Raw genomic sequence first — 27,572 nt, forward strand, 5'->3', positions numbered from 1 at the left:
GAAATAAATTCCACAAATGTACTTTTAAGAGGGCACATTTGTTAATTGAAATGCATTCCAGGTGAGTAGCTCATGAAGCTGGTTGAGAGAATGCCAAGACTGTGCAAAGCTGTTATCAAGGCAAAGGGTAGCTATTTGCAGACTCTCAAATATTATATATTTGGATTTGTTTAACACTTTTTTGGTTACTACATTATTCCATATGTGCTATTTCATAGTGTTGATGTCTTCACTATTATTCTACAATGTAGAAAATAGTAAAAAATTAAGAAAAACCATTGAATTAGTAGGTGTTCTAAAACTTTTGACCGGTAGTGTAATACAGACTGGGGCTAAAGATGGATGTGTTGGCAAACTCCAAGTTGATCCATTCAGAAGGCACCAGGCTGGCCGTACAAACCCAGGAGCGGCAGCCCAAAATGGGGGAAACTGTGGAGGATTGTCTGGTGTACAGCTCCAAGAGCATCACAGGAAGAGAGACCTTGGGGTGTGTAAGCTCACTGGGAGTGGGTTAGGTGGATCTTGAGAGCTTCCGCATATTGGACTGAGCTTTAAGATTGTGACCGTTGGGAGAACTGATGTTTTTTGTTAGAGCAATAAGAGCCTGGCCAAGCTTGAAACATGGACATGATAACTGTGATCAAATATTGATCTTGATGCAAAAGAGAAATACACCTTTTAAATCACAATTTGGGAAAGCCTTGAAATAACAGATAATTGCACATTGTATGTTTTGATGTTTTATAGATCAGAGAATTACAGTAGATCTTTCTTTAAAGTCTAAGAATAGTGTACATTAAGCTTGCATATTCAGTGTGCCAAAAACTGTCCCACTGTATACCCAGCTGCTGATTATAATAATACAAACATGTACATGCTTGCAAATGGAACACACAGAGACGCGCACACGCCCACACACACACACTGCTGTCAGAGGAGGTAAAAACCCTACATTCAGGGGTCTGACCAAAGAGTGTTGTCCCCTGATCCCTGCGATCCAGTGACGGAGGCTATCTGCAGCAGTTTGGAAAGTGAAATTGGGACACAGATCTCTGCAATGCAATCCATTGTGCACTATATCAGCTTCAAATATAGCAGGAGCAACTGTTTTCTCTGTGTTTAATCCTGATTGCAGACACTGCATTCGGAAAGTATTCAGACCCCTTACATTTCTTCCACATTTTGTTGCGTTACAGCCTTGTTCTAAAATGGATTAAATTGTTTTTCCCCCTCATCAATCTATGCACAATACCCCATAATGACAAAGCAAAAACAGGTTTTTCAAAGTTTTTGCAACCATTTTATTTAATGAAATATTACATTTCAGACCTTTTTATTATTCAGGCCCTTTACTCAGTACTTTGTTGAAGCACCTTTGGATGCGATTACAGCTTCAAGTCTTCTTGGATATGATGCTAAAAGCTTGGCACACTTGTATTTGGGGAGCTTCTTTCATTCTTCTCTGCAGATACTCTCAATCTCTGGCAGGTTGGATGGGGAACATCGCTGCACAGCTATTTTCAGGACTCTTCAGAGATGTTCGATCGGGTTCAAGTCTGGGCTCTGGCTGGGCCACTCAAGGACATTTAGAGACTTGTCCCGAAACCAATCCTGCGTTATCTTGGCTTTGTGTTTAGGGTCTTTGTCCTGTTGGAAGGAGAACCTTCACCGCAGTCTGAGGTTCTGAGCGCTCTGGAGCAGCTTTTCTTCAAGGATCTGTCTGTACTTTGTTCCGTTCATCTATCCCTCGACCCTGACTAGTCTCCCAGTCGTCCCTGTCACTGAAAAACATCCCCACAGCATGATGTGGCCACCACCATGCTTCACTGTAGTGATGGTGCCAGGTTACCTCCAGTGACACTTCAGGCCAAAGAGAATCTCATGGTCTTAGAGTCTTTTAGGTGGCTTTTGGCAAACTCTAAGCGGGCTGTCATGTGCCTTTTACTGAGGAGTGGCCTCCATCTGGCTCTACCATAAAGGCCTGATTGGTGGAGTGCTGCAGAGATGGTTGCCCTTCTGAAAGGTTCTCCCATATCCACAGAGGAACTCTGGAGCTCTGTCAGAGTGACCATCGGGTTCTTGGTCACCTCCCTGACCAAGGCCCTTCTTCCCCGATTCCTCAGTTTGGCCTGGCAGCAAGCTCTAGGAAGAGTCTTGGTGGTTCCAAACTTCTTCCATTTAAGAATGATGGAGGCCACTGTGTTTTTGGGGACCTTTAATGCTGCAGAAATGTTTTGGTACCCTTCCCCAGATCTGTGCCTCGACACAATCCTGTCTTGGAGCTCTAGGGACAATTCCTTCGACCTCATGGCTTGGTTTTTGCTCTGACATGCACTGTCAACTGTGGGACATTATATAAACAGGTGTGTGCCTTTCCAAATCATGTCCAATCAATTTAATTTATCATAGGTGGACTCCAATCAAGTTGTAGAATCATCTCAAGGATGATCAATGGAAACAGGATGCACCTGAGCTAAATTTTGTCATAGCATAGCAAAGGGTCTGAATACTTATGTAAATGAGTGTTTTATTATTTAGAAATTTGCCAGAATTTCTAAAAACCTGTTTTCGCATTGTCATTATGGGGTATTGTATGTAGATTGATGAGGGAAAGAAAATATGTAATGCATTTTAGAATAAGGCTGAAACGTATCAAAATGTGGAAAAAGTCAAGAAGTCTGAATACTTTCCGAATGCACCGTATACAGTAACATAGCACAAGCATTATCTTCCCGTCAGAAATCAGAACAAGGGACAGCTGTGCAAAAAAAAGTGTTTTGTCCATTCAACAGACTCCAATCATTACAGAGGGTTTTATGCGCTCAGGATCAGATAGTGAGGAACTATGCAAAAGTAATCAAGTGCCTATGAAAAGTGAATTCACAAAAGGATCAAAGTCCCAAACGTTCAGCTCCATGTTAGATTTGAGAAAATGTCCTGATGTGAAAGAACAGTGTGTTCAAAAGCCATATATGAAAACAAATCATTTAGCTTGAATCAAGGCAAGGCACAAGCTTGAAAAGTTGATTGTCCTTCAGTATATCTGCATGTTTCATTTTTTTTTTTTTTACCCACGAGGTGGAGACATTTCCCCTTGAGCCTTTAAAATACAGTGTAATTCCTTTCTTACAACAAAATTACAGGTATCTTCCAAAATGTGTGGGGCCACCACGAGCCAGAACAGCTTCAATGCACCTCATCATAGATTCTACAAGTGTCTGGAACTCTGTTGGAGGGATGCTACACCCTTCTTTCACAAGAAATTCCATGATTTGGTGTTTTGTTGATGGTGGTAGAAAACACTGTTTCAGGCACTGCTCCAGAATCTCCCATAAGTGTTCAATTGGGTTGAGATCTGGTGACGAAGACGCCATGGCAAATGGTTTACATAATTTTCATGCTCATCAAACCATTTGTGACTTCTGGATGGGGTCATTGTCAGGAGGCATAGCCATGGTAGCCAAAATAATTCCCTGCCCAGCATTTTTATACTTGACCATAAGGATGATGGGATGTTAATTGCTTAAACTCAGGAACAACACCTGTGTGGAAACACCTGCTTTCAATATACTTTGTATCAATCATTTACATTTACATTATTTTGTCAGTTATCTATACTTTAATGTGACTGTGTGAAACAGTTGATTGATTGTCACATTGGTAGCTATCTATCTCTTGGCAGTACATGTATTTTCATATTTGTTTAAATGTGATTTATTTTTGTTTAAATGTGAGGCTAGTCAGAAAATAACATGTCTAGGCCTGGAGGCTACTAAAGAAGGCATAGCCACAACCTGTGAAGTTCTAAACTGATTTTGCACTAGGCTTTTGGGGTTTTGGAATATACAGCCCCCTTTATAATATCATGAATCATATTTTATTTTTCTATAGAGTAGAGGAACCTCTTTTGGGATGCCAACAGACTGGTTGCCGTTTCTCTGTGCACATTTCAATGTCATGTTGTCATTCTGTTCCTGTAAAGCCTGCAATAAAATAAAACTAATCTGTCAAATGAATTTGTCCGCCAGAAATGAATGTGACACAAACTTTCTCAGTAAAGTCGACCACAGCCCAAACATTTGTCCTCGATATGGTTGCCCTCAAACAAATTAATTGACATTGAAACGCCACACTATGGCTAACTCTACACAAGACCTTCCCTCTATAGAAGCTCTCATCTGGTCATCCAAGGAATGATTTTATACTGTATGTCAGGTCCTTCCTCAATTAGGGTACTCTGGGAAACACTGATCAAAACTAAGTTTCCTACCCTCTACCCTGTCTACTGTAGGTCTGCATACACGCAATCCTACTAGTTGCAGATAGCCTTCATTCACACTACTCATTGTCTACAATAAAATGAATAGGCTATCATTATCATCATTGGATATTCATTTTTTATCATATTGCCTGTCTGAACACGTAGTGATGACTATCGGCTTCATCATTAGATAATATGAATACATCATAACATCCAATGTGTATATCTACTTTATGACTTACACACTAAAGTACACAAGATGGGTCTAAAGTTCAAGTCGCAGACAAGGCACTGGGGCAATTTCAATTCCAGTAGGTAGAAAGATTAAAAGATTTAGTTCACAAGTAAATCTCCACACATAAAACCATAGACCATATGCCTATATTTATAATATGCATAAAACACCAAAGAAAGGAAACACCAACAAAAAGTGTCTCAATAGGGCGTTGGGCCACCATGAGCCAGAACAGCTTCAATGCACCTTGGCAAGTGTCTGCTCTTCTTGGGGAGTGCGACACCATTCTTCCGCAAGAAATTCCATCATTTGGTGTTTTGTTGATGGTGGTAGATGCCTCAGGCGTCACTCCAGAATCTCCAAAATAGTTCACTTGGGTTGAGATCTGGTGACTGAGATGGCCATGGCATATGGTATACATCGTTTTCATGCTGATCAAACCATTCAGTGACCACTCATGCCCTGTGGATGGGGCATTGTCATCCTAGGGCATAGCCATGTTAGATGACCCTAAGCATGATGGGATGTTCATTGCTTTTTTCCCCATTTATTTTTGTAACCTTTATTTCAAATCAAATCAAATTGTATTTATCAGGTGCGCCAAATACAACCTTACCGTGAAATGCTTACTTACAAGACCTTAACCAACAGTGCAGATCAAGAAAGAGTTAAGAAAATATTTACCAAATAAACGAAAATAAAAATAAAAAGTAACACAATAAAATAACAATAACAAGGCTATATACAGGGGGTACCGGTATCGAGTCAATATGCGGGGGTACAGGTTAGAGCTAATTTGTACATGTAGGTAGGGGTGAAGTGACTATACATAGATAATAAACAGCGAGTAGCAGCAGTGTAAAAATCTAATGGAGATGGGGGATGTCAATGTAAATAGTCTGGTGGCCATTTGATTAATTGTTCAGCCCTCTTATGGCTTGGGGTAGAAGCTGTTAAGAAGCCTTTTGGTACTAGACTTGGCGCTCCGGTACCGCTTGCCGTGAGGTAGCAGAGAAAACAGTCTATGACTAGTTGACTAGGGTCTTTAGGGCCTTCCTCTGACACCGCCTAGTATTTAGGTCCTGGATTTCAGGAAGCTTGGCCCCAGTGATGTACTGGGCCATTACGCACTACCCTCTGGGACATACGCACTCAATTATTATTTACAATGGCGGCCTACCCCAGCCAAACACTAAACCGGACGATAATGGGCCAATTGTGCACCACCCTATGGGACTCCCAATCACAGCCGGTTGTGAAACAGCCGGTAATCATACCAGGTTCTGTAGTGATGCCTATGGCACTGAGATGCAGTGCCTTAGACCGCTGCGCCTTCTCGGAGCCCCTTAATTAACTCAGGAACCACACTTGTGTGGAAGCACCGGCTTTCAATATACTTGTATGACTCATTTACCCAAGTGTTTCCCTTATTTTGGTAATTACCTGCATACTGTCTGTTTAGTTTTAATTCCCACTTCATACAATATTGCGCTATGTTCATATGCGCACCACGCTGTTTTTACGGTAATGAGGGGCATGGGAGGGAAATGACGCATGTGGTTAGCTTTTCCGTGAAGAACAGTTTCACTTTGAAAGCTTGGATCACACCAGAAATGACTACATATTCCAAAAAACATTTTGTCCCTAGCCGGGTGACGTGTTTTCAAAATACACGGAGTTAGTCGATGACTTTTATTTTGTTTTAAAACTAGTTAATAACTTCCAGTGATAATTAAACGTAAGTACTGTACATTTGAGTGCAACATATTGTGCCGTTGAAGTAGCTAAAGAGCTAGCTAACCCGAAAATGAATTAATTTCTGGTTAGCTAGTTAACGTTACATATTTAGATTACGTTACTTGAATGGCTTTGACATTAGCTGAGATATCGACTGTACCTCATCAGTCTGCAGCACATTCTCAATATTGACATTACCGACACAGCCAGCTTGTTTCAAACGCCTGCTTCATAACTTGCTATCATCGACACCAAAATATCAAGTGCCAGGTTTACCCAGAATGTAGTTGTATACAGTACGTTAACTAGATAACGTTAGCTACCAAAAATAAAGATTGGAATAACGTTTGCTACCGTTAGCTAAAATCTTATGCAGATCACTAAACATGGTTAACGTTAGCTGCAAATGATAGGCAGTGTGCTAGCTAGCAAGCTATGTTCAATGTTGGTATTGTGTGGTCTGTCTCGGCAGTATAGTAACGTAAGCATGAGGACGAGGAACCTCTTGACCAAAGCAGGTGTTTTGGGCTCGGTGTCCATGGCGTTTGGATCCATGCTCTGGTCTCATAAGAAGACAGAACCAACCCAGACGGATTCGGGTTCGGCCCCCTCATGCAAGGAACCACATTTTCCTTACGAGCTCAAACTCGTACAAGTCCTGTTCCGCCACGGAGCCCGAACCCCGCTGAAGTCTATACCAGGCATCATGGAGGTGAGACCACCTGTGTCACACAAGAACATCTGACAGACCTGATGCTCTGTTTCCCAGGACTTGAAGTTGAGGGAAAGCCATTTATCTTACCTTCATATGCCTTGTCTTGGAGATGAGGCTATGTTCACCAGCATCTGGAAGTCTAACCTTTTTCCTTGTCCTGTCTGTATCAGGCCCAGTGGGTGCCTAACCTCCTGGAACCCCCAGCACACACACAGATCAACTATGTGGTGACAGACCTGGAAGGAGGTCCACGGCCCTCCTCACCGGTGGAGGACAGCTACCGGGCCAACATACTGACCGTGAGTATGCCTGTGTCTGTTAACGAGCAGAGGAAGTAGTGCCTAGAGAGATAAGGAAAGGAGTAGGCAGTGCTTGGATAAGTACGGTTAATGGATTTAAGTTGTCACGTAGGTGTGCTGGCATTGACTCCATACAGACATATGTCACTGTCACTTACTGGGTTACTCACAGCCAGCTGTCAACCATTAGGATTTCCCGCTCCAGACCAGTAACATCACACAACATCACTGGCACGACGTGTCAGGATTGAAATTCTAGTTGCCCATTTAATCTATTAGTGGTCTTTGAGGGTAGGGGTCATCATAAAGGACTTTGCACCCTGAGAGACCTTCTCCTGAGGCTTAGACCGGGGGCTGTATCTCAGCTAAAGGCCTGTTCAAGTGCAAGAACAATCTGTGGTTCACTCTGACCCAGCTCTGACTGTTATGGTCTGGGCCTGGCACTGAGGGAACGAACAGATAGCCAATGAGCATATACTGAGAGGTTTGTCCTTCACTCAGCGGGAGATTGCTGCGAGACTCTTCGGAGGATTGTGTCTGTTTCGCGGTGCACCTGGCATACCACAGTACTACTCTGCGGGCACACAATAGATAGACACTGGTGATGCCATTTTGGATTGACTGTCTTGGCAACCTTTGACTCCTGACCCTGTTCCTCTCCCCTGCAGGGGGGTACGTACCCAGGTCAGCTGACCACGGTGGGCATGCAACAGCTGTATGAGCTGGGAGAGAGGCTGAGGAAGAGATACATCCAGGACACAGCCTTCCTCAACCCCACCTTCAGCCCTACAGAGGTTTAGTAAGTACCACAGCCATCCTCAGCCCCACTTTCAGCCCTACAGAGGTCAAGTAAGTACAGACCAGTAGCCTGGTAGTCGCATCTGGTTCTGTAGCCAACTCCCTCTTTGTTTTTGCTTGACAATGTTAAAGGGTATAGCAGAAATATCTGGGCCCCAGGTTAGGTAACCTATAATGTACTGTTATTACTTTATGGATCTAGAAAGAAAGACACTGAATACAAGGATGTAAACTTGAGCTTTACATTTACTTAAGTAATTAGCAATGGCATAATTACATTGCTCATACACTATGCATGACTGTAGGTGCTTGGTCCATAAAGGGGACATGAATAGGTAACAGAACAAGAACATACCATAATCAGTTATCAACCTGAACGGTAAAGTACACTCCTACTACAACACGATTGTAAGATCTGTGACAGAGTACATGTAGCCACAAGACATTGATATATTCTTCTCTCTCTCCCAGTGTGCGTTCCACTAACATTGTGAGAACCATAGAGTCTGCCAAGTGCCTGGTGGCAGGGCTGTTCTATCAAAGCCAGAGAGGTAGGTGTCAGTTTGTGTTTGTGTGTCATAGGAAATACTGGTCTATCTCCTAATGTTGCTCCCCCTCTCCTGAAGACATGGTTCCCATTCTGACGACTGAGGCAGAGTCAGAGATCCTGTACCCTAACTACCATGGATGCAGACTGCTCAAACTCCTCAGCGGGTGAGTGACTGTCTGGGTCCCTTTTCTTGTTGATTTTTGTGATTGGCTGGATCCCTCACTTGTTGATTTTTGTGATTGGATGTTTCTCTCGTGTTGGTTTTTGTGATTGGCTGTGTCTGTGTGTACTGTAGTCATCGCTGGGCGGAGTCATCCACTCTGCCAGACATTGCTGCGGACCTGAGGAGCATCAAGAGTGCTCTGGGCATCGCTGCCCAACAACGGGTTGACTTCATCCTCATCAGGGATGACATGGTGGCAAGAGAGGTGACACAAAACAACAAAAATACAATACCATGACTAAAAAATATCATTTTGTTACCAAAGTTGATTATGTGGTCAAAGGATATGAGTGATACTATCACTGCGTTACATTGACATTTTAACGTAACAATATGTGTGTTCTAACAGACCCACGGCCTACCCTGCCCACCAGTCCTTGACTCCTGGAGAAACACAGTGGAGCGGAGAGCTGTGGAGATGATCTACCACATCTACGAACCCAGCAAGAGGTCAAAGGGCAGAGGGATTTAAATACAGATCAGCATGTGTAGAGGGTTGGGGAGTAGAACACACAGAAAATACAGTTCCCTGTTCCATGAGCATATGCTTCCTTATTTCACATTATGAAATTACAGTCCACTGTGCATTAGAGGTGTTTTAAAAAATCACCCAATACAGTTGTTTTCTTAATCTTCTCTGTGGTTGGTTTGTTGCGACTAGGGAGAACCTGCAGCTGTGTGTGGGTCCCCTCCTGCATGTCCTAATGGGCAACATAGAAGATAAACTACAGGACACAACCTCAGAGCCCAACAGGTGAACTACTGTAACGTTTACCTGTCCATTAGAACACAGAGCCAGTAGCAGAGATTTGCAGTTCTCAACCCAACCACTTGATGGTAGCAAATGTCATTTTCCGAATGGCACATTCTTAGAACGTGTTGTTGCTAAACATCAGAAATCTGAGAGTATTTATGCATGTTTCTTTCAGGAAGCTCTTCCTGTACTCTGCCCACGACACCACTCTGATACCCTGTCTCATGGCTCTGGGGATTTTTGACATGCGATGGCCACCATACGCTTCAGACATCACCCTGGAGCTGCACCAGCACCGGCAGACCAAAGAGGCCTTCGTCAAAGTGTCCTACATTGGCCAGGTAGGATGCAGGGCTCACAGAAGTGTGCGCACAATATTGAAACAATTTCCAGACTGTTTCTCTCCGAGAGTCAGTGATCTGTTTGTCTAGCTAGGTTTCCATCCAATGGTGAAGGTACATAAAGGTGGAGGAATTCAGATATGACATCATTGTTTTTAGCACTTCCCACAGAGTTCTTAAACTACGGTGTGCAACATGGTCCAATGTGCCAGTAAATCAGCACAATAATTTTTTCCAAAATGCCGCAGTATTGGAGCTAGAATTGGGATCATGTATACTGTGCTGATGCCAATTTAAAAAAAGAGTAATGGAGAACATTGTACAATACGGCGAACTGAGCAAACGAGACATTTGTGTTAAGTACTTGGGGGGCCGCCATCTTTATGTTAAAAATGTTTAAAATCCGCATAATGAAAATGTTTCCACCAAACTGATTTGTTGCGGATATAAAAAAAAAATCAGTATATGTACTTTTTCTCTAAAGTTGAAATCTAAAGTTTTGTGTTTCCAATGCATTTTCAACTCTACTGATAGTTTTGTCACAACTGTTGCGTTAAATAGCAAATGTGCCAACTCTCCTCTTGGCACATGCGGCAGGCTAGTAGTCTACTTGATGAGATTATTGTGGATACTATTTATTTGTCAAATGGTAGTGGTGCATCGATCATCATGTCACCAAAATAAGATCCTCAATATTTATTTGGAAAGGAGCATCAAGCTCATCACCTTGCACTTTCACCACCCTGTGAAGGTCATCAACTTATTTAATCTGTAGCCTAATAAACTGCATGGTTTACTGAGTCAGTTTTCACCACCATTTCTCACATAATACATTTTACCAATACAAAAAGGTCCCTCCATGTCGAACGAACAAATGATCTGCATTTTTTTATACGGTATAACTGGATGGAAACGTGATTAGTGTCTTTCTTACATTCTTTATTTTGATCCGTCTCTGTAGGACCAGTTGGTTCCAGGCTGTAGTGGAGTCTACTGCCCCCTGCAGGAGTTCAAGCAGGCCCTCTCCAACTACTCACTGACCTTTGAGCTCTACGAGTCACTCTGCAACCGCACAAAGGGCGTGGCTGAACCCTGAGGCTTCTGCGACCCCCAGCTCTACCCCATGCACTCACTGTTACCAGCCACCGTGTTTACATCCCACCAGAGACTTCCACTCTCCAGCCCTAGCCTAGCATTTGCCTATCACTAGCCATTGTATTACAACAGAGGTTTTCAAAGTGTGAGTACGCGGTTGTCTTAATGCTCATTGAAGGGAGGCCCACTGTCTCAGACTTTGAAAACAGGCTGTATTACAGTACAAACTGTGTGTTAGGATACCTCACTGTCTAAACGCACAAATATAGCTTCACTGTCAAAGTGTATAACTGGCTTTGAAACCACATCCAGCTGATATCAGGGCAATGGGCATCCTGTGTGTTACTGCTCATACTGGTTAAGATGAAGAGTTTTACTTAGAGGTCTTAATTTTTGAAATGATCTGGTAATATATTCTGCCTAAAAAATAAGTGTGTTACCAATTTATATTCATACGTTTACATTCTGTGACTACTATGCACACAGCAATGTGTATTTACTGTATATCTGATTACTTTATGCACTGTAAATTATAGTGCACCAGATTCTAACTAGCTGAAATATGTTCTGGCTTTGTTGCTTTTAGAGTGAACTAAATTTCTTCATATCAAACTGCAATCTTTTCCTCAGGGGAAAACCAAGCACATCATGTACGTTGTGTTCATAAACCAAGGGAACCAAATGTGTGTGTGTGTGCACGTTTACCCACTCCAAATCATTCATTTTAGAACCTGTTAAAAGGGAACTACTCTGCTAAAAGTTTGTCGTGAGTGAAACACTAGGTGCTGCCTTTTAGGATTGTATTGTGTATAAATGAAATGCATGGACCTATGAGCAAATATACACCCCCACACTGGAGTGATTTAATTTGCTTGTTAGTTGTATGCCAAATCATGGAGAGTTGCCCTGAAATTCTTTGACTTTGCTTTGGAGTGGTGGAGAGTAATAAAAGAGTTGGTCAAGGCTTTGTCTCTCACTACTGTGCAGCATAGCAATGGTCCAATCTCAACACCAGTGGTCATATATGGTCAGTCAGTGGGCCTCATAAGGATACCTGAACATCACCTTTCAGTCATGTATTAGAATTCAGGGGTATTCCGCTCTTACCCTACAAGGTCTGGAGCCTGCTTGTTTTCTGTTCTACCTAATTAAATTGCACCTACCTTTTGTCCCAGGTCTAAATAAGTCCCTGATTAGAGTGGAACAATGGCACTGTCTGATACATTGTAGTTTTGATCCACTCAAACACGGCCAATATGTTGTCTTCCATTGACACAGCCTTGGAAGACGTCTCTGTACCAAAGACAATGGAGGTACACATGACAAGCTTACAGACGGGTGAGGAAGTAGGGATCTTGGTTTTTCCTGACCATGTGACTTGAGCAGGAAAAGTCATGTTATATGGTCTGGAAAGATGTTGATGGTCAGATTTCTGTCTTTCTTGATACCCTGTTCCACTAATGTCTGAGACCACCATACATACAGCACCTGACTAGCTCATCGAGGCCTGTCCCACTAATGTCTGAGACGACTATAAAGTACATGACGAGCTCACCAGTTCTACAGTCTGATCCCACTCAGTTCATTTATGAGATTAATGCTGTGGGAATGATATTCCAGAGTAAATAGAAGAACAAACAGGAGTAAGAGAGCACATAGAACAGTTCTACCGCTATTCACACTGACTTGCTAGTAGAAATGTTTATATGTGAGTAAGACACTTAAGTTGATCCATGTTTGTGCTTTTTTAATAATACTAGTATCTTTGAGGTCATAGTTTGGTTTGTTATACACTGGAGTTACAAAGGAAATGAATGGAAAACAGTACTGTTCTTTAGTGGGGCGTCCCTCCCCCAATGAAAGGTGGATAAGAGAGCTTAGAGGTCATTGATAGAATCCCTATACATACTTACAACAAAAACACACACACAGGCGCATACACACACAGTCATACTGGACAGAAATAGTCAAAACGATGGAGCCAGAGAGAAGATGGGAGTTCCATTGAAATCTTCTCAAAGTACGATTTTATTCCACAAAGTCTTTCTATGTTTGTTATCCATTACCGGACAAATCCATTGTTGATTTTTAACTGATTTGAAAAAGTCGATGTACAGTCCTCCAAGGTGGTTCACTCCATTCCTCTCCGATGCTCAACTCACCCTTATAATCAGAGATTTAGAAGAAAAAAAACACTTGAACAGTTTAAATTGACATTGAAGCACAGCAATCCCATACATTCAGACATTTCTGAAGAGACTAAATGAAATGCTTGTGGTAAAAGACAAGTACTGGGCTATGTAGCTCCCACAAGCCATTAACTACCCATTCCTCTGCACTACATGTTTCAATCCAGAGAACCCACCTCTGTCTTTCATTCCTTACTTCCTGCGTTTTAATCCATCTCTTATCTGCTGTGAGACTTATTCCATCCTCATACTGTATATCGGCTCAGAACATTCAAGGTCCAAGATTCTATGAGTTGTGTGTTAGAACATTCCGGGCCCTGGGCTGAACCCCATGTCCATGTCCCTGCCACGCTGCCTCATATGCCCCCCCATCATCATCGTCTGCTGGGGGGGGGCACCCATGCCTTGTAGTGACATCATCATATTGGGCGACCCCCCAGGCCCAGGGTGGTTGTAGAGCACCCCCCTCTCTTTCCCCTGCATCATGCCCCCCGGACCCCCCGGTGACATCATCCGGTGCTGGGGCCCCATCATTCCCTGACCCATGAACCCTGGGGGTCCATGCGGCCGCATATGATTGTGGGAAGGGTTTCCCATGGGCATGTCCTGGGGGGCCATACCACCTCCCGGCCCCCCAGCCATCCCCCCCATCCCTTGCATGGACATACCCATCCTGGGCGGGCCCTCCCCCATCATACCCTGCATCATCCCCTGCATGTGTGGAGGTTTCCCCCCTGGGCCAGGCCCATCTCCTCCTCCCCTGGGGTAGTAGGACAGAGTCTGGCTGGGCTTCTCTGATGGGATGATCCTGGACAGGTCAAACTCTGGCATACCGGATGCTCCTGTTCGCATCACTTCATGCAGATCTGCATCACTAAACTCTCCCTGCATGTTGAACTGCGGTCCTCCAGGATTGTTGGGCCTACCCCCGTCGCCTCCCCCTCCATGGGGCATGTTCCCCATCCGACCGCCCATAGGACCCCCCTCTCCCTGGAAGCCCATGGGATGTCCTGGGAAGCCCTGGGGCCCGGGGCCATTGTGGGGGGAGAAGGGACCCTGCTGGGAGGGGGATTGGGGCAGGGGGTAGCCCTGCACTCGGTGGGAGTAGCCCATGCGCCCCTGGGGCATCATCTGGGGGTTGCCCATGCCTTGGTCCTGGGGGTTGGGGGGCATCATCATGCCATGGGGCATCATGCCCGGGCCAATGTTGGGAGAAGGCATCTGCTGGGGCATGCCGTGGGAGAGAGGCTGGGAGCCCATGGGGGTCATACCCAGAGGACTGAGGGCAGGCATTGAGCTAGAGGAGCCGGGGCCCATCATACGAGGAGGACCTTGGTGCTGGTTCATTCCCATACCTACAGAGGGCCACAGAGAGAGACAAGAGGGATGTTAGTGCACCATACAACACAGACAGCAAACCTACATCAAGTGGCGTAAACAGAGTCACACCTCTATGAAAAACGGTTCAAAATACATCTCAAAAATGGTTTAACATGACTTCTAGCCATGTCTCCATCCACTCACCATTGTTGTTCATGGGGGGTAGATTTGGGGAGCGTGCGGGGGGCGAGTCGTCGTCCGAGCTCGCCACCGTCTTGATGGCGTCGTGGTAGAGGGGGGTGGAGCTTGGCATGGCGAACTTAGACATGCGTGACATCATGATGGAGAGGGGGTTCTGGGATAGCGTGGGTTCGGGGGGGAGGGAATAGGGGCTGCCGGTCGGGGCGCCACCTGGACCCCCCTGGAGGGGCATGGGGCCAGACTGGGCTCCTGACGAGGGGGGGACGTTACCACCTGGTGAGAGAGGGGAGAGAGAGAGAAGAGAGAGATGAAATATAATAACTATTTACCTTAGGTAGCAAAACATATCCTGGTTTGAAATAGATATATAAGGGACATTGTGGCAAATACATTTTAGATACAGACATCAACCGGCCGTGATTGGGAGTCCCGTCGGGTGGCGCACAATTGGCCCAGTGTCGTCCGGTGTTTGTCCGGTGTAGGCAGTCATTGTAAATAAGAATTTGTTCTTAACTGACTTGCCTAGTTAAATAAAGGTTAAATTAAACTTTAAAATGTTTTAATTGTAAAAAATGATGGGGGTGTGATTTCCCTGAAAAGGGAGAATGTTTCTGCTTTGGGAAAATGTGTTTAGATGGATGAGAATGATTCTTTCAATTGACTTATAAATTACATGATTTAAAGATGACAAACAAATGCTAACCTGCCTGATACACAACACAGAGACTGCTTTGGTCAACAGACATTACAAAACAGCCCTCTATTAAAGACGTGAGGTAATCATCATTCAAGAGAAAGGTAGTAAGTATTAAAATCTCTTTGAAAATGAATATTATCTGTCTTGAAATTGAAATACACATGTTTTATGTTGTTTATCACAGCAGTTGAGAGAAAGAGGGAGAGAGAGAGATGAGACAGCCTATAGGGAGGAGGTCAGAGACCTCAGCAAGACAAACCGTGGACTACCGGAAAAGGAGGGTTGAGCACTCGCCCATTCACATCAACGGGGCTGTATTAAAGAGGGTTGAGAGCTTCAAGTTGGATCTACCATGGTCCACACACACACACCAACACAGTCGTGAAGAGGGCACGACAACGCCTCGTCCCCCTCAGGAGGCTGAAACGATTTGGCATGGGCCCTCAGATCCTCAAAAAGTTCTACAGCCGCACCACTGAGAGCATCTTGACTGGCTGTATCACAGCTTCATATGGCAACTGCTTTGCATCTGACTGCAAGGCACTACACAGGGTAGTGCGTACGGCCCAGTACATCACAAGGGCTGGGTGCTCTGTTATACAGGACCTCTATACCAGGCGGTGTCAGAGGAAGGCCCTAAAAATGGTCAAAGACTCCAATCACCCAAGAATGCTAAATAGTTAGTTAAAAAGTTAACCAAATAGCTACCCGGACTATCTGCATTTACGCATCACATACGTTGCTGTTACATTACGTTGCTGTTACATACGTTGCTGTTACATACGTTGCTGTTACATTACGTTGCTGTTACATTACGTTGCTGTTACATTACGTTGCTGTTACATTACGTTGCTGTTACATACGTTGCTGTTACATTACGTTGCTGTTACATTACGTTGCTGTTACATACGTTGCTGTTACATACGTTGCTGTTACATACGTTGCTGTTACATACGTTGCTGTTACATACGTTGCTGTTACATTACGTTGCTGTTACATTACGTTGCTGTTACATACGTTGCTGTTACATACGTTGCTGTTACATTACGTTGCTGTTACATTACGTTGCTGTTACATACGTTGCTGTTACATTACGTTGCTGTTACATACGTTGCTGTTACATTACGTTGCTGTTACATTACGTTGCTGTTACATACGTTGCTGTTACATTACGTTGCTGTTACATTACGTTGCTGTTACATTACGTTGCTGTTACATTACGTTGCTGTTACATACGTTGCTGTTACATACGTTGCTGTTACATACGTTGCTGTTACATACGTTGCTGTTACATACGTTGCTGTTACATACGTTGCTGTTACATACGTTGCTGTTACATTACGTTGCTGTTACATACGTTGCTGTTACATACGTTGCTGTTACATACGTTGCTGTTGCATTACGTTGCTGTTACATATGTTGCTGTTACATACGTTGCTGTTACATTACGTTGCTGTTACATTACGTTGCTGTTACATTACGTTGCTGTTACATACGTTGCTGTTACATTACGTTGCTGTTACATTACGTTGCTGTTACATACGTTGCTGTTACATTACGTTGCTGTTACATTACGTTGCTGTTACATACGTTGCTGTTACATTACGTTGCTGTTACATTACGTTGCTGTTACATACATTGCTGTTACATTACGTTGCTGTTACCATTTATCATCTATCCTGTTGCCTAGTCACTTTATTCCTACCTATATGTACATATCCACCTCTTACCCCTGCACATCAACTCAGTACAGGTACCCCATGTATATAACCAAGTTTTCATTACTGAATGTGTATTTATTATTATTATTATTATTATTATTGTGTTTTTTCTATTATTTCTCTCTGCATTGTTGGGAAGGGCTCGTAAGTAAGCATTTCACTGTTAGTCCACACCTGTTGTTTACGAAGTACGTGACAAATCAAATTTGATTAGCGAGAGAGCGAGCGAGCTAGAGAAAAAGAGCGGTAGAGGGAGAAATAACATTAACAAGAATAAAGCCATAGAAGTACTGTACCTTGCTCCATGTTACCCATCATGTTAGGTGAGGTCATACTGAGGGGGGTTTTTCCCCCCTGCTGCTGGGGGAGTACTGGGCTGGGCATGGGGGGTTTGGGGGAGGATGCCCACCCTGGAGAAGGGTTGGGGAGGGACGGGGACCTCATATGTACTGGGGAGGCACCAGCAGACCCCATCATAGAATGAGGGGACTTCATTGGGGCCGAGTTGGTAGTGTTAGGGGGGCCGTTGGGTCCCGGAGGGCCGGAGAGCATACCAGCCAGCTGGGAGGGGGTCTGGGGGGACTTGAGGTTCCCAGAGGGAGAGCCCATCATGGGGGATTGCACCTGCCTCAAAGGAGGGGACTTGAGGGGATTGAGACTGGGCGAGCTGGCCCCTCCTGACTGGATGTTCAGTTCTGCAGGCTTACGTCCCCTCTGGCCCTGGGGTGTTCCGGCGGCGGGGGGAAGGTGGTTGAGTCGGCCGTTGCCCGCCGTAGGCGTGGTCCTGTGCTCCGGGCCACGGTAGGGCTGCTCTCCATGAGGCCCCCTCATACTTCCAGGACCCCCAGGGAAGGGCCGTCCGGGCCCCATGGGGAAGTCCCCTGGCTGGGGATGGTCAGGGAAGTGGGACCCCTGCATCTGCCTTCCCTGGGGCCCCATGTTGTCCATTGGAGGCCCTCTCATTCTCATTATCTCGTCTGGGCTCATATTCATTTGCCCATCTCGTAGTTGGGGGTTCCCATGGGGGCCCATGCCAAACTCAGGGCCCATATCCCGGCCCCCCATCACAGCCAGTCTGGAGGAGGGGCTCATGGGGCCCTCGCCAGGCATCCTGGGAAACATCATCCCGCCCCCGTTGCCCGGCTCCATGCCGCCTCTTTGGTGTCCCATCATCCTCTGCATCTCCATCAACATCTGTGGAGGAAGGCCCGGTCCCTTGTCGCCCCCCATGCCCTGGTGAAACATAGCCTCCTGGACTGACTGGGGGTTGGGGAAGCGCTCTCCCCGCAACCCTGGACCTCCGAACATCCCCCCTGGCCCTCCTGGGAACCCTCGGCCATCCCCCATTCTGGGGGGCATGTCTTCAGGCCAGCCCATCCCGGGCCTGGGGGGTCCCTCCATATCAGGATTCATCATGCCTTGGGGGAACCCTGGCATCCTCTGCATGTGAGGCGGCATCCCTCTGGGGCCCATGGCAATGCGCTCCTGGTAGTGCTCTGATGGCCCTCCCGGCCCTCCCGGCCCCCCTGGACCCCACACCTCTCCGGGGCCCATCTGGTAGGGAGGTGGGGGTCCTCTCATCATGCCGCGCGGCCCGTGGGGATGCATCATCATGTCGGGAGGAAGTGGGCGGTGATGCATTTCCTGTTTCCTCTTCTTCTCCTCGTAGAACTCCTGCTGCAGCTTCAGCCAGGCCACCTGCTCAGGGGTCATGTGATCTCCGTCTCCACACCCCCCAGGACCTATCATGTGACCCAGCTCATCTGGGAAGGGGGGCATGTCTCTGGGGTGTCCATGCAGGGGGCCGAATGGGGGTCCCTGGGGTCGGGGCCCTCCTGGTCCCACTGGTGGACCTAGGCTCTGGGACTGGGCCATCATGGCCTGGAGAGGGCCCTGCTCCGGCCTCCTGGGTCCCACATCAGGCATGCCGTCGTGGGGCTGTGGGGGTCCCCCATGGGGGCCGGGTGGCGGTGGGGCGTCGCGGTCGTCAGGGAAGAGCATGCGCTGGATGTCTCGGAGGGTCTGGAGGGAGCGTTGGCGGTGCTCCAGCTGTTCCTGGGACAGTCCCTCGGTATTGGCCTCCATGTTGAGAAGCTCCTGGGCCAGTTGCTGCTGCTGCTGCTGCTGGGGTGTCAGACCAGGGTGACCCATCCCCATTGATCCCGGACCTCCTCCTTCCCCAGGCTGAGGGGGGTTCACAGGGGGCATGCCCTGTTCGGACTGAGGCTGGCACCCAGGGGCCTGGTCACCTGGACCCATGGTATTACCAGGGATTTTCTTGGGGTCCATGCCTGCTGAGGAGGCCCCATCCTGGGTGAGTGAACCAGGCTTAATCCCCTGGGGAGGGGGCTGGGGTGGAGCTTGATCAGTCATGCCAGGTTTAGACACTGTCTGGTGGTTCTGGTCTGAGGGGTGAGATGACTGCTGAGAGGGCTTGGAGTCACCTCGGAGGGGTCCTGTCTGATTGTTCTAAAATGAAGAAAGGAAAAAGAGAGAGGGAATTAAAAACAAGGAGGCTTGAGTAAGTGAGGGTTTGTAAGTCTTTATCAAAGCTGACTGTATGCCAAGTGGCCTGCGGTCATCACCTTTGTCACTGTTTATTGTGTGTATGTGTGTGTGTTTAACTATACTGGACGTGTTTAACTAAGTCCCCACAAGAATAGTAAACAAACCAAAATTTGACCAACTGGGAACATTTTGTTAGTCCCCACAAGGTCAAATGCTATTTCAAGGCGGTTTAGGGTTTAGGGTTAAGGTTAGTGTTAGGCTTAGAATTTGGGATAGGAGCTGGGTTAGGGTTGAGGTTTGGTTTTAAGGTTAAGGTTAGGTTTAGGGAAAATGTAATTTAAGGGGACTGAATTGTGTGTCCCCACTAGGTTAGTTATACAAGACTGTGTGTGTGTGTGTGTGTGTGTGTGTGTGTGTGTGTGTTCGTGTTCTTACCAGGGGTGGGAGGGGGGTCTTGTCCTTGCTGTTGGATATGTTTTTCATGTGGAAGTTGATTATGTTTTCTGAGTGTCCTGTCAAAACAGCATCGGCTGCCCTGAGGATCAGAAACCAGACAGTCACACATCAGTCAGCAGTCTATGTGTGTGTGTGTGTGCGCGCATGCGTGGTGTGTGTCCACGTGTGCCAGCAGAATGACGGCAGTGTTAGACAAGGGCATGAAGGAAATGCCAAGGTTGACATACTAAACAAACAACTTTACACACATTTTCCAATTAACATCCACATCTTTCATCTCCTATTCCCTACAGAGGACAGTGTTAATCTGAGCTAACTGAAACACACACACACTTTCAGGCAAGCACACTGAAAACAAAGCATAGCTGCAAGCTTTCACATGTTCGGTGGAGAGCAATATTTCTGGATTTGATGTCTCCTCTACTTTCTCAGAGAAATGTGCAGCATGATGTGCTTATGCACATTGGTTATTATTCTCTGCCCCCTCCGTGTGTACAGTGTGTGTGTGTGTGTATGTGTGTGTGTGTGCCTTGAGTGTACAAAACATTAGGAATATCTTTCCATGACCCACTGACCAGGTGAAAGCTATGATCCCTTATTGATGTCACAATCCCTTATTAATTGTTGCGTTTATATTTTTGTTCAGTTTATATAAAGCACCAGTCAAAAGTTTGGACACACTTAGTCAAAAGTTCCTTTATTTTTACTATTTTCTACATTGTAAAATAATAGTGAAGACATCAAAACTATGAAATAACACAAATGGAATCAAAAGTAAACAAAAGTGTTAAACAAATCAAAATATATTTTCTATTTGAGATTCTTCAAAGTAGACACCATTTGCCTTGCCTAGAGCATATCGGACTGTCCATCAACCAATTTCTTGGGCTACAATACCTATTTGCCAATTGGCCTGGGGCCTTTTATTGCCTACACGGAGCTCTGCCAATCCAACACGACTGGTCTGCCGACGTAACCGTCCAAGGGGGCTACAACAGACTCTTCCGTTGCGACGTCCCCCCCTAAGGCCCTTCTGCTAGCCCCGGCCCGCTAGCTGTCTGAGTCGCCGTGTCTCCAGCTCGCCTAAATACCCACTGGTCCATTTGATCACTCGGCTATTCATACCCAAATGTCAATATGCCTTGTCCATTGCTGTTCTGGTTAGTGATTATTGTCTTATTTCACTATAGAGCCTCCAGCCCTGCTCAATATGCCTTAACTAGCCCCTTTGTTCCACCTCCCACACATGCGGTAACCTCACATATTCGATTATGATATTTCTAGAAACAAACCTCTCTCATCGTGACTCAATGCCTAGGTTTACCTCCACTGTATTCACATCCTACCATACCCTTGTCTGTACATTATGCCTTGAATCTATTCTTCCACGCCCAGAAACCTCCTTTTACTCTCTGTTCCGAACGCACTAGACTAGACGGCTAGTTCTTATAGTCTTTAGCCGTACCCTTATCCTACTCTTCGTCAGTTCCTCTGGTGATGTAGTGGTTAAACCAGGCCCTGCAGCACCTAGCTCCACTCCCATTCAAATCAAATCTAATTTTATTTGTCACATACACATGGTTAGCAGATGTTAATGCGAGTGTAGCGAAATGCTTGTGCTTCTAGTTCCGACAATGCAGTAATAACCAACAAGTAATCTAACTAACAATTCCAAAACTACTGTCTTATATCCACAAGTGTAAGGGGATAAAGAATATGTACATAAAGATATATGAATGAGTGATGGTACAGAGCGGCATAGGCAAGATACAGTAGATGGTATCGAGTACAGTATATACATATGAGATGAGTATGTAAACAAAGTGGCATAGTTAGTGGCTAGTGATACATGTATTACATAAAGATGCAGTAGATGATATAGAGTACAGTATATACGTATACAAATGAGATGAATAATGTAGGGCACATATGTCAGAGTCAAGGCCCGCGGGCCACATCCGGCCCGCAAGAAGGTTTTTTACGGCCCCTGGGATGATCTTGATTTATTATTAGAACCGGCCCGCAGCAAGCCGGCAGCCCGCAGATCTTTTACACGCACCAATACTACATTTCCCACAATGCAAAGGTGACGCACCGAGCAGTAGGCTGCTTCATTTCAATATTTATTGGCACAGCAGTCGTCAGCATCACAGTAAAATTAACTTTCAGATACCCATCAAAAATGGCAAAACGGAAGGTGGATACTGAGAACCGGGGGTTTCAAACAAGGTGGGAGTCGGAGTATATGTTCACGAAGGTAGCTGGAAAACCTGTGTGTCTTCTGTGTGGAGAAAGTGTGGCGGTACTGAAAGAGTATAATCTGAGACGACATTATGAAACGAAACACGCGGACACACACGCGGACGCAACTGTCAAGGCCAGTTTTATTTTGGCAGAAGAGATCGCTAAATCAGCCCGGCCATTTACGGAGGGGGATTTCATCAAAAACTGCATGATTAAAGTTTGTGACGAAGTTTGCCCAGAAAAAAGGCAACTCTTTTTAAATGTGAGTCTGAGCAGAAACACCATTGCCGAGAGAGTAGACCAGTTGTCCATCAATCTAAAAGAGCAGCTTGTGAAAAAGGGAAAAGATTTTATTGCATATTCCTTGGCTGTGGATGAGAGCACCGACATTTCTGACATTGCCCAGTTGTCAATTTTCATCCGCGGAGTGGACTCCAACCTAAGCGTGACAGAGGAGTTTTTGGCTTTACGTCCTATGCATGGCACAACTACGGGGCATGATTTGTATGAAGAGGTGTCAAGATGTGTAAATGAGATGGAGCTGCCTTGGGAAAAACTCGTGGGTTTGACAACCGACGGAGCACCTGCGATGTGTGGACACAGGAGCGGACTGGTGGCGAAGATACGGGAAAAGATGCAAGAGGAAAACGCGACAGGTGAGCTGACAGCTTATCATTGTATCATACACCAGGAAGCGTTGTGCGTAAAGCCTTGAAAATGGAGCATGTAATGAGCATCATCACGCGCACAGTTAACTTTATCAGAGCCAAAGGTTTGAATCACCGCCAGTTCAAGGCATTTCTGACGGAGTTAGAAACGGAGCATGGTGATTTGCCTTATCACACAGAGGTGCGATGGCTAAGCCAGGGAAAGGTGCTTCAAAGATGTTTCGAGCTTCGTGAGGAGATTTGTCTGTTCTTGGACAGCAAAGGGAAAGACACAACACAACTCCGAGACGAAATGTTTCTGTGTGAAATGGCTTTTCTGTGTGACATTACGAGTCATCTGAATGCAATAAACTTGCAGCTGCAGGGTCGGGATCGTGTCATCTCTGATATGTACAGTACAGTGAAGGCATTTAAAACCAAACTGACTCTGTGGGAGACGCAGATGCGGAAAGAAAATTTGAGCCACTTTCCCAGCTGCCAGACCATGAAAGAGAAGCTCTCTACCAGTGCGTTCCCGAGCACACAGTTGGCTGATAAAATAGGTATGCTTGCCGCTGACTTTCGACGCCGATTTGCTGACTTTGAAGCACAAAAAAGCAGGTTGGAACTGCTCGGTAACCCATTTGCTGTTGACGTGGAAAGCTCACCACCAAACCTCCAAATGGAGTTGATTGACCTCCAATGCAATGATGCACTGAGGGCAAAATATGCGGCAGTGGGTGCTGCGGAGTTCGCCCGTTTCCTCCCCGGCACAATGCCCCAGCTGCGCATCCAGGCTGCTCAAACGTTGTCTATGTTTGGCAGCACATACCTGTGTGAACAACTGTTTTCTTTGATGAACCTGAACAAAACATCACACAGAAGTCGACTTACTGCTGAACACCTCCACTCAATTCTGAGGATTTCTTCAGCTCAGAGCCTTACCCCGAACATTGATGAACTTGTGGAAAAGATGGGACACCACCAAGTATCACCCTCAACCTCAAACAAGTGAACATTACTGTGCAATCACATATTTAGAGTTTTTACTCAGTTCAAGTTTAAAAGTTAAAATTTAATATTTGTTTTCACTGCATGTTACTTCTCCTTAAACAAAGTGTTGTTTTTGATTAATAGATTTTTGCACTTTATTTTTTTGTATTTCAATCCAATTATATTTTAAAAATATTTCAGTTGAGTGGATGATAGAAAATTGCTATTATTGTTTTTTCTTTGAAGTAAATTTAGCCCACTTTTGCTAAAATAGAAAATATAGTCTACTGATGGTGCCTTGAATACCGGTTTCTTTCATTTAATGTTCATGTTATGGGGATATTTATATAAAGGAAATTTGTCTTTTGTGTCTGTTGAAAATTAAAGATTACTGACAGAGCCATAAGAAAATATTGCTTTATTTATCTGATCATATTGTAATATATTTGTTAGGTTTTCAGTAGGTTCAATTAGGTTCACTAGACTATATGCGTCATTTAAACATTTTTCAATGAACATTCGAACAGTCCGGCCCTCGTCTTGTAGCTGATTTTTTTATTTGGCCCTCCGTCCATTTGACTTTGACACCCCTGATGTAGGGTATGTAAACATTATATTAGGTAGCATTGTTTAAAGTGGCTAGTGATATATTTTACATCATTTTCCATCAATTCCCATTATTAAAGGGTTCCCCAGGCATCATTCCCCAGGCACTCTCCTTTGTTGACTTCTGTAACCGTAAAAGCCTTGGTTTCATGCATGTTAACATTAGAAGCCTCCTCCCTAAGTTTGTTTTATTCACTGCTTTAGCACACTCCGCCAACCCTGATGTCCTAGCCGTGTCTGAACTCTGGCTTAAGAAGGCCACCAAAAATCCATCCCTAACTATAACATTTTTCGACAAGATATAACTTCCAAAGGGGGCGGAGTTGCAATCTACTGCAGAGATAGCCTGCAGAGTTCTGTCTTACTATCCAGGTATGTGCCCAAACAATTCAAGCTGCTTCTTCTAAAAATCCACCTTTCCAGAAACAAGTCTCTCACCGTTGCCGCTTGTTATAGACCACCTTGTGCCCCCAGCTGTGCCCTGGACACTGTGAATTGATTGCCCACGATCTATCTTCACAGTTCGTATTGTTAGATGACCTAAACTGGGACATGCTTAACACAGCGGCCATCCTACAATCTAAGCTAGTTGCCCTCAATCACACACAAATTATCAATGAACCTACCAGGTACAACCCCAAATCCATAAACATGGGCACCCTCATAGATATCATCCTGACCAACCTGCCCTCTAAATACACCTCTACTGTCTTAAACTAGGATCTCAGCGATCACTGCCTCATTGCCTACATCCGTAATGGGTCTGTGGTCAAACGACCACCCTTCACTGTCAAACACTCCCTAAAACACTTCAGCGAGAACACCTTTCTAATCGACCTGGCCCGGGTATCCTGGAAGGATATTGACCTAATTCCGTCAGTAGAGGATGTCTGGTTGTTCTTAAAAAGTGCTTTCCTTACAATCTTAAATAAGCATGCCCCGTTCAAAAAAATTTAGAACCAGGAACAGATATAGCCCTTTGTTCACTCCAGACCTGACTGCCCTTGACCAGCACAAAAACATCCTGTGGCGTACTGCATAAGCATCGAAGAGCCCCCGCGATATGTAACTTTTCAGGGAAGTTAGGAACCAATACAGGCAGTTAGGAAAGCAAAGGCTAGCTTTTTCAAACAGAAATGTGCATCCTGTAGCACAAACTACAAAAAGTTATGGGACACTAAAGTCCATGGAGAATAAGAGCACCTCCTCCCAGCTGCCCACTGCACTGAGGCTAGGAAACACTGTCACATCCACAATAATTGAGAATTTCAATAAGCATTTCTCAACAGCTAGCCATGCTTTCCACCTGGCTACCCCTACCCCGGTCAACAGCCCTGCACCCCCCACAGCAACTTGCCCATGCCTCCCTCATTTCTCCTTCACCCAAATCTAGATAGCTGATGTTCTAAAAGAGTTGCAAAATCTGGACCCCTACAAATCAGCTGGGCTAGACAATCTTTCTAAAATTATCCGCCGCAATTGTTGCAACCCCTATTACTAGCCTGTTCAACCTCTCCTTCCTTTCGTCTGAGATCCCTAAAGATTGGAAAGCTGCCAGGGTCATCTCCCTCTTCAAAGGGGGAGACACTCTAGACCCAAACTGTTACAGACCTATATCTATCCTACCCTGCCTTTCTAAGGTCTTCGAAAGCCAAGTTAACAAACAGATTACCGACCATTTCGAATCCCAACGTACCTTCTCCGCTATGCAATCTGGTTTCAGAGCTGGTCATGGGTGCACCTCAGCCAAGGTCCTAAGCGTGGCTAACCGCCATCGACAAAAGACAATACTGTGCAGCCGTATTCATCAACGTGGCCAAGGCTTTCGACTCTGTCAATCACCACATTCTTATCGGCAGACTAAACAGCCTTGGTTTCTCAAATGACTGCCTCGCCTGGTTCACCAACTACTTCTCAGACAGAGTTCAGTGTGTCAAATCGGAGGGTTCAATTCTCGGGCTGACTCTTTTCTCTGTATACATCAATGATGTCACTCTTGCTGCTGGTGATTCTCCTGATCCACCTCTACGCAGACGATACCATTCTGTATACTTCTGGCCCTTCTTTGGACACAGTGTTAACTAACCTCCAGACGAGCTTCAATGCCATACAACTCTCCTTCCGTGGCCTCCAACTGCTCTTAAATACAAGTAAAACTAAATGCATGCTCTTCAACCGATCGCTGCCTGTACCTGCCCGCACGTCCAGCATCACTACTCTGGACGATTCTGACTTAGAATATGTGGACAACTACAAAAACCTAGGTGTCTGGTTAGACTGTAAACTCTCCTTCCAGACTCACATTAAGCATCTCCAACCCAAAATGAAATCTAGAATCGGTTTCCTATTTCGCAACAAAGTATCCTTTACTCATGCTGCCACGCATACCCTCGTAAAACTGACTATCATACCAATCCTTGACTTCGGCAATGTCATTTACAAAATAGCTTCCAACACTCTACTCAGCAAATTGGATGCAGTCTATCACAGTGCCATCCGTTTTGTCACCAAAGCCCCATATACTACCCACCACTGCGACCTGTATGATCTCGTTGGCTGGCCCTCGCTTCATATTCACCGCCAAACCCACTGGCTCCAGGTCATATAGAAGTCTTTGCTAGGTAAAGTCCCGCCTTATCTCAGTTCACTGGTCACCATAGCAGCACCCACCCGTACCGCGCGCTCCAGAAGGTATATTTCACTGGTCACCCCCAAAGCCAATTCCTCCATTGGCCGCCTTTCCTTCCAGTTCTCTGCTGCCAATGACTGGAACGAATTGCAAAAATCACTGAAGCTGAAGACTCATATCTCCCTCACTAACTTTAAGCATCAGCTGTCAGAGCAGGTCACAGATCATTGCACCTGTACATAGCCCATCTGTAAATAGCCCATCCAACTACCTCATCCCCATATTGTTTTTTTCTCTCCTTTGCACCCCAGTATCTCTACTTGCACATTCATCTTCTGCACAGCTATCACTCC

At 45.4% G+C, this 27,572-nt stretch overlaps 2 protein-coding genes across 5 annotated transcripts in view; one reads left to right on the plus strand and one right to left on the minus strand.

Moving 5' to 3' along the window:
• The first annotated feature begins 6,006 nt into the window (after positions 1-6,006).
• Positions 6,007-11,972, plus strand: LOC110501629 (lysophosphatidic acid phosphatase type 6). 2 transcript variants are annotated; one of them, XM_021579325.3, is made up of 11 exons: positions 6,007-6,234; positions 6,706-6,945; positions 7,119-7,247; positions 7,916-8,046; positions 8,517-8,596; positions 8,672-8,759; positions 8,891-9,023; positions 9,168-9,268; positions 9,480-9,572; positions 9,748-9,913; positions 10,875-11,972. In XM_021579325.3, exons 2-11 carry the CDS (start codon positions 6,721-6,723, stop codon positions 11,007-11,009), a joined length of 1,281 nt encoding a protein of 426 aa, XP_021435000.1. In that variant the 5' UTR covers positions 6,007-6,234; positions 6,706-6,720; the 3' UTR covers positions 11,010-11,972. The 2 variants fall into 2 exon arrangements, with proteins under 2 accessions (XP_021435000.1, XP_021435002.1); XM_021579327.3 differs by having other exon boundaries at positions 6,020-6,234; positions 6,711-6,945.
• Positions 11,973-12,734: 762 nt separating this feature from the next.
• LOC110501627 (B-cell CLL/lymphoma 9 protein) overlaps positions 12,735-27,572 on the minus strand; it is a 34,643-nt gene continuing 19,805 nt past the window's right edge. For 2 of the 3 annotated variants that reach the window (XM_021579321.3, XM_021579322.3), the window contains exons 8-11: positions 20,080-20,179; positions 17,433-19,605; positions 14,722-14,991; positions 12,735-14,552 (exon numbers count right to left, since the gene is read on the minus strand). In XM_021579321.3, the coding sequence (XP_021434996.2) occupies positions 13,498-14,552; positions 14,722-14,991; positions 17,433-19,605; positions 20,080-20,179 (3,598 nt within the window). In that variant the 3' untranslated portion in view covers positions 12,735-13,497. The remainder of the gene's footprint in view (positions 14,553-14,721; positions 14,992-17,432; positions 19,606-20,079; positions 20,180-27,572) is intronic. The other variant, XR_002470230.3, reaches the window with a different exon arrangement.

Source organism: Oncorhynchus mykiss, chromosome 22, assembly GCF_057628025.1.
Source record: "Oncorhynchus mykiss isolate SJ-2025 chromosome 22, ASM5762802v1, whole genome shotgun sequence".
Lineage (NCBI taxonomy): Eukaryota > Metazoa > Chordata > Actinopteri > Salmoniformes > Salmonidae > Oncorhynchus > Oncorhynchus mykiss.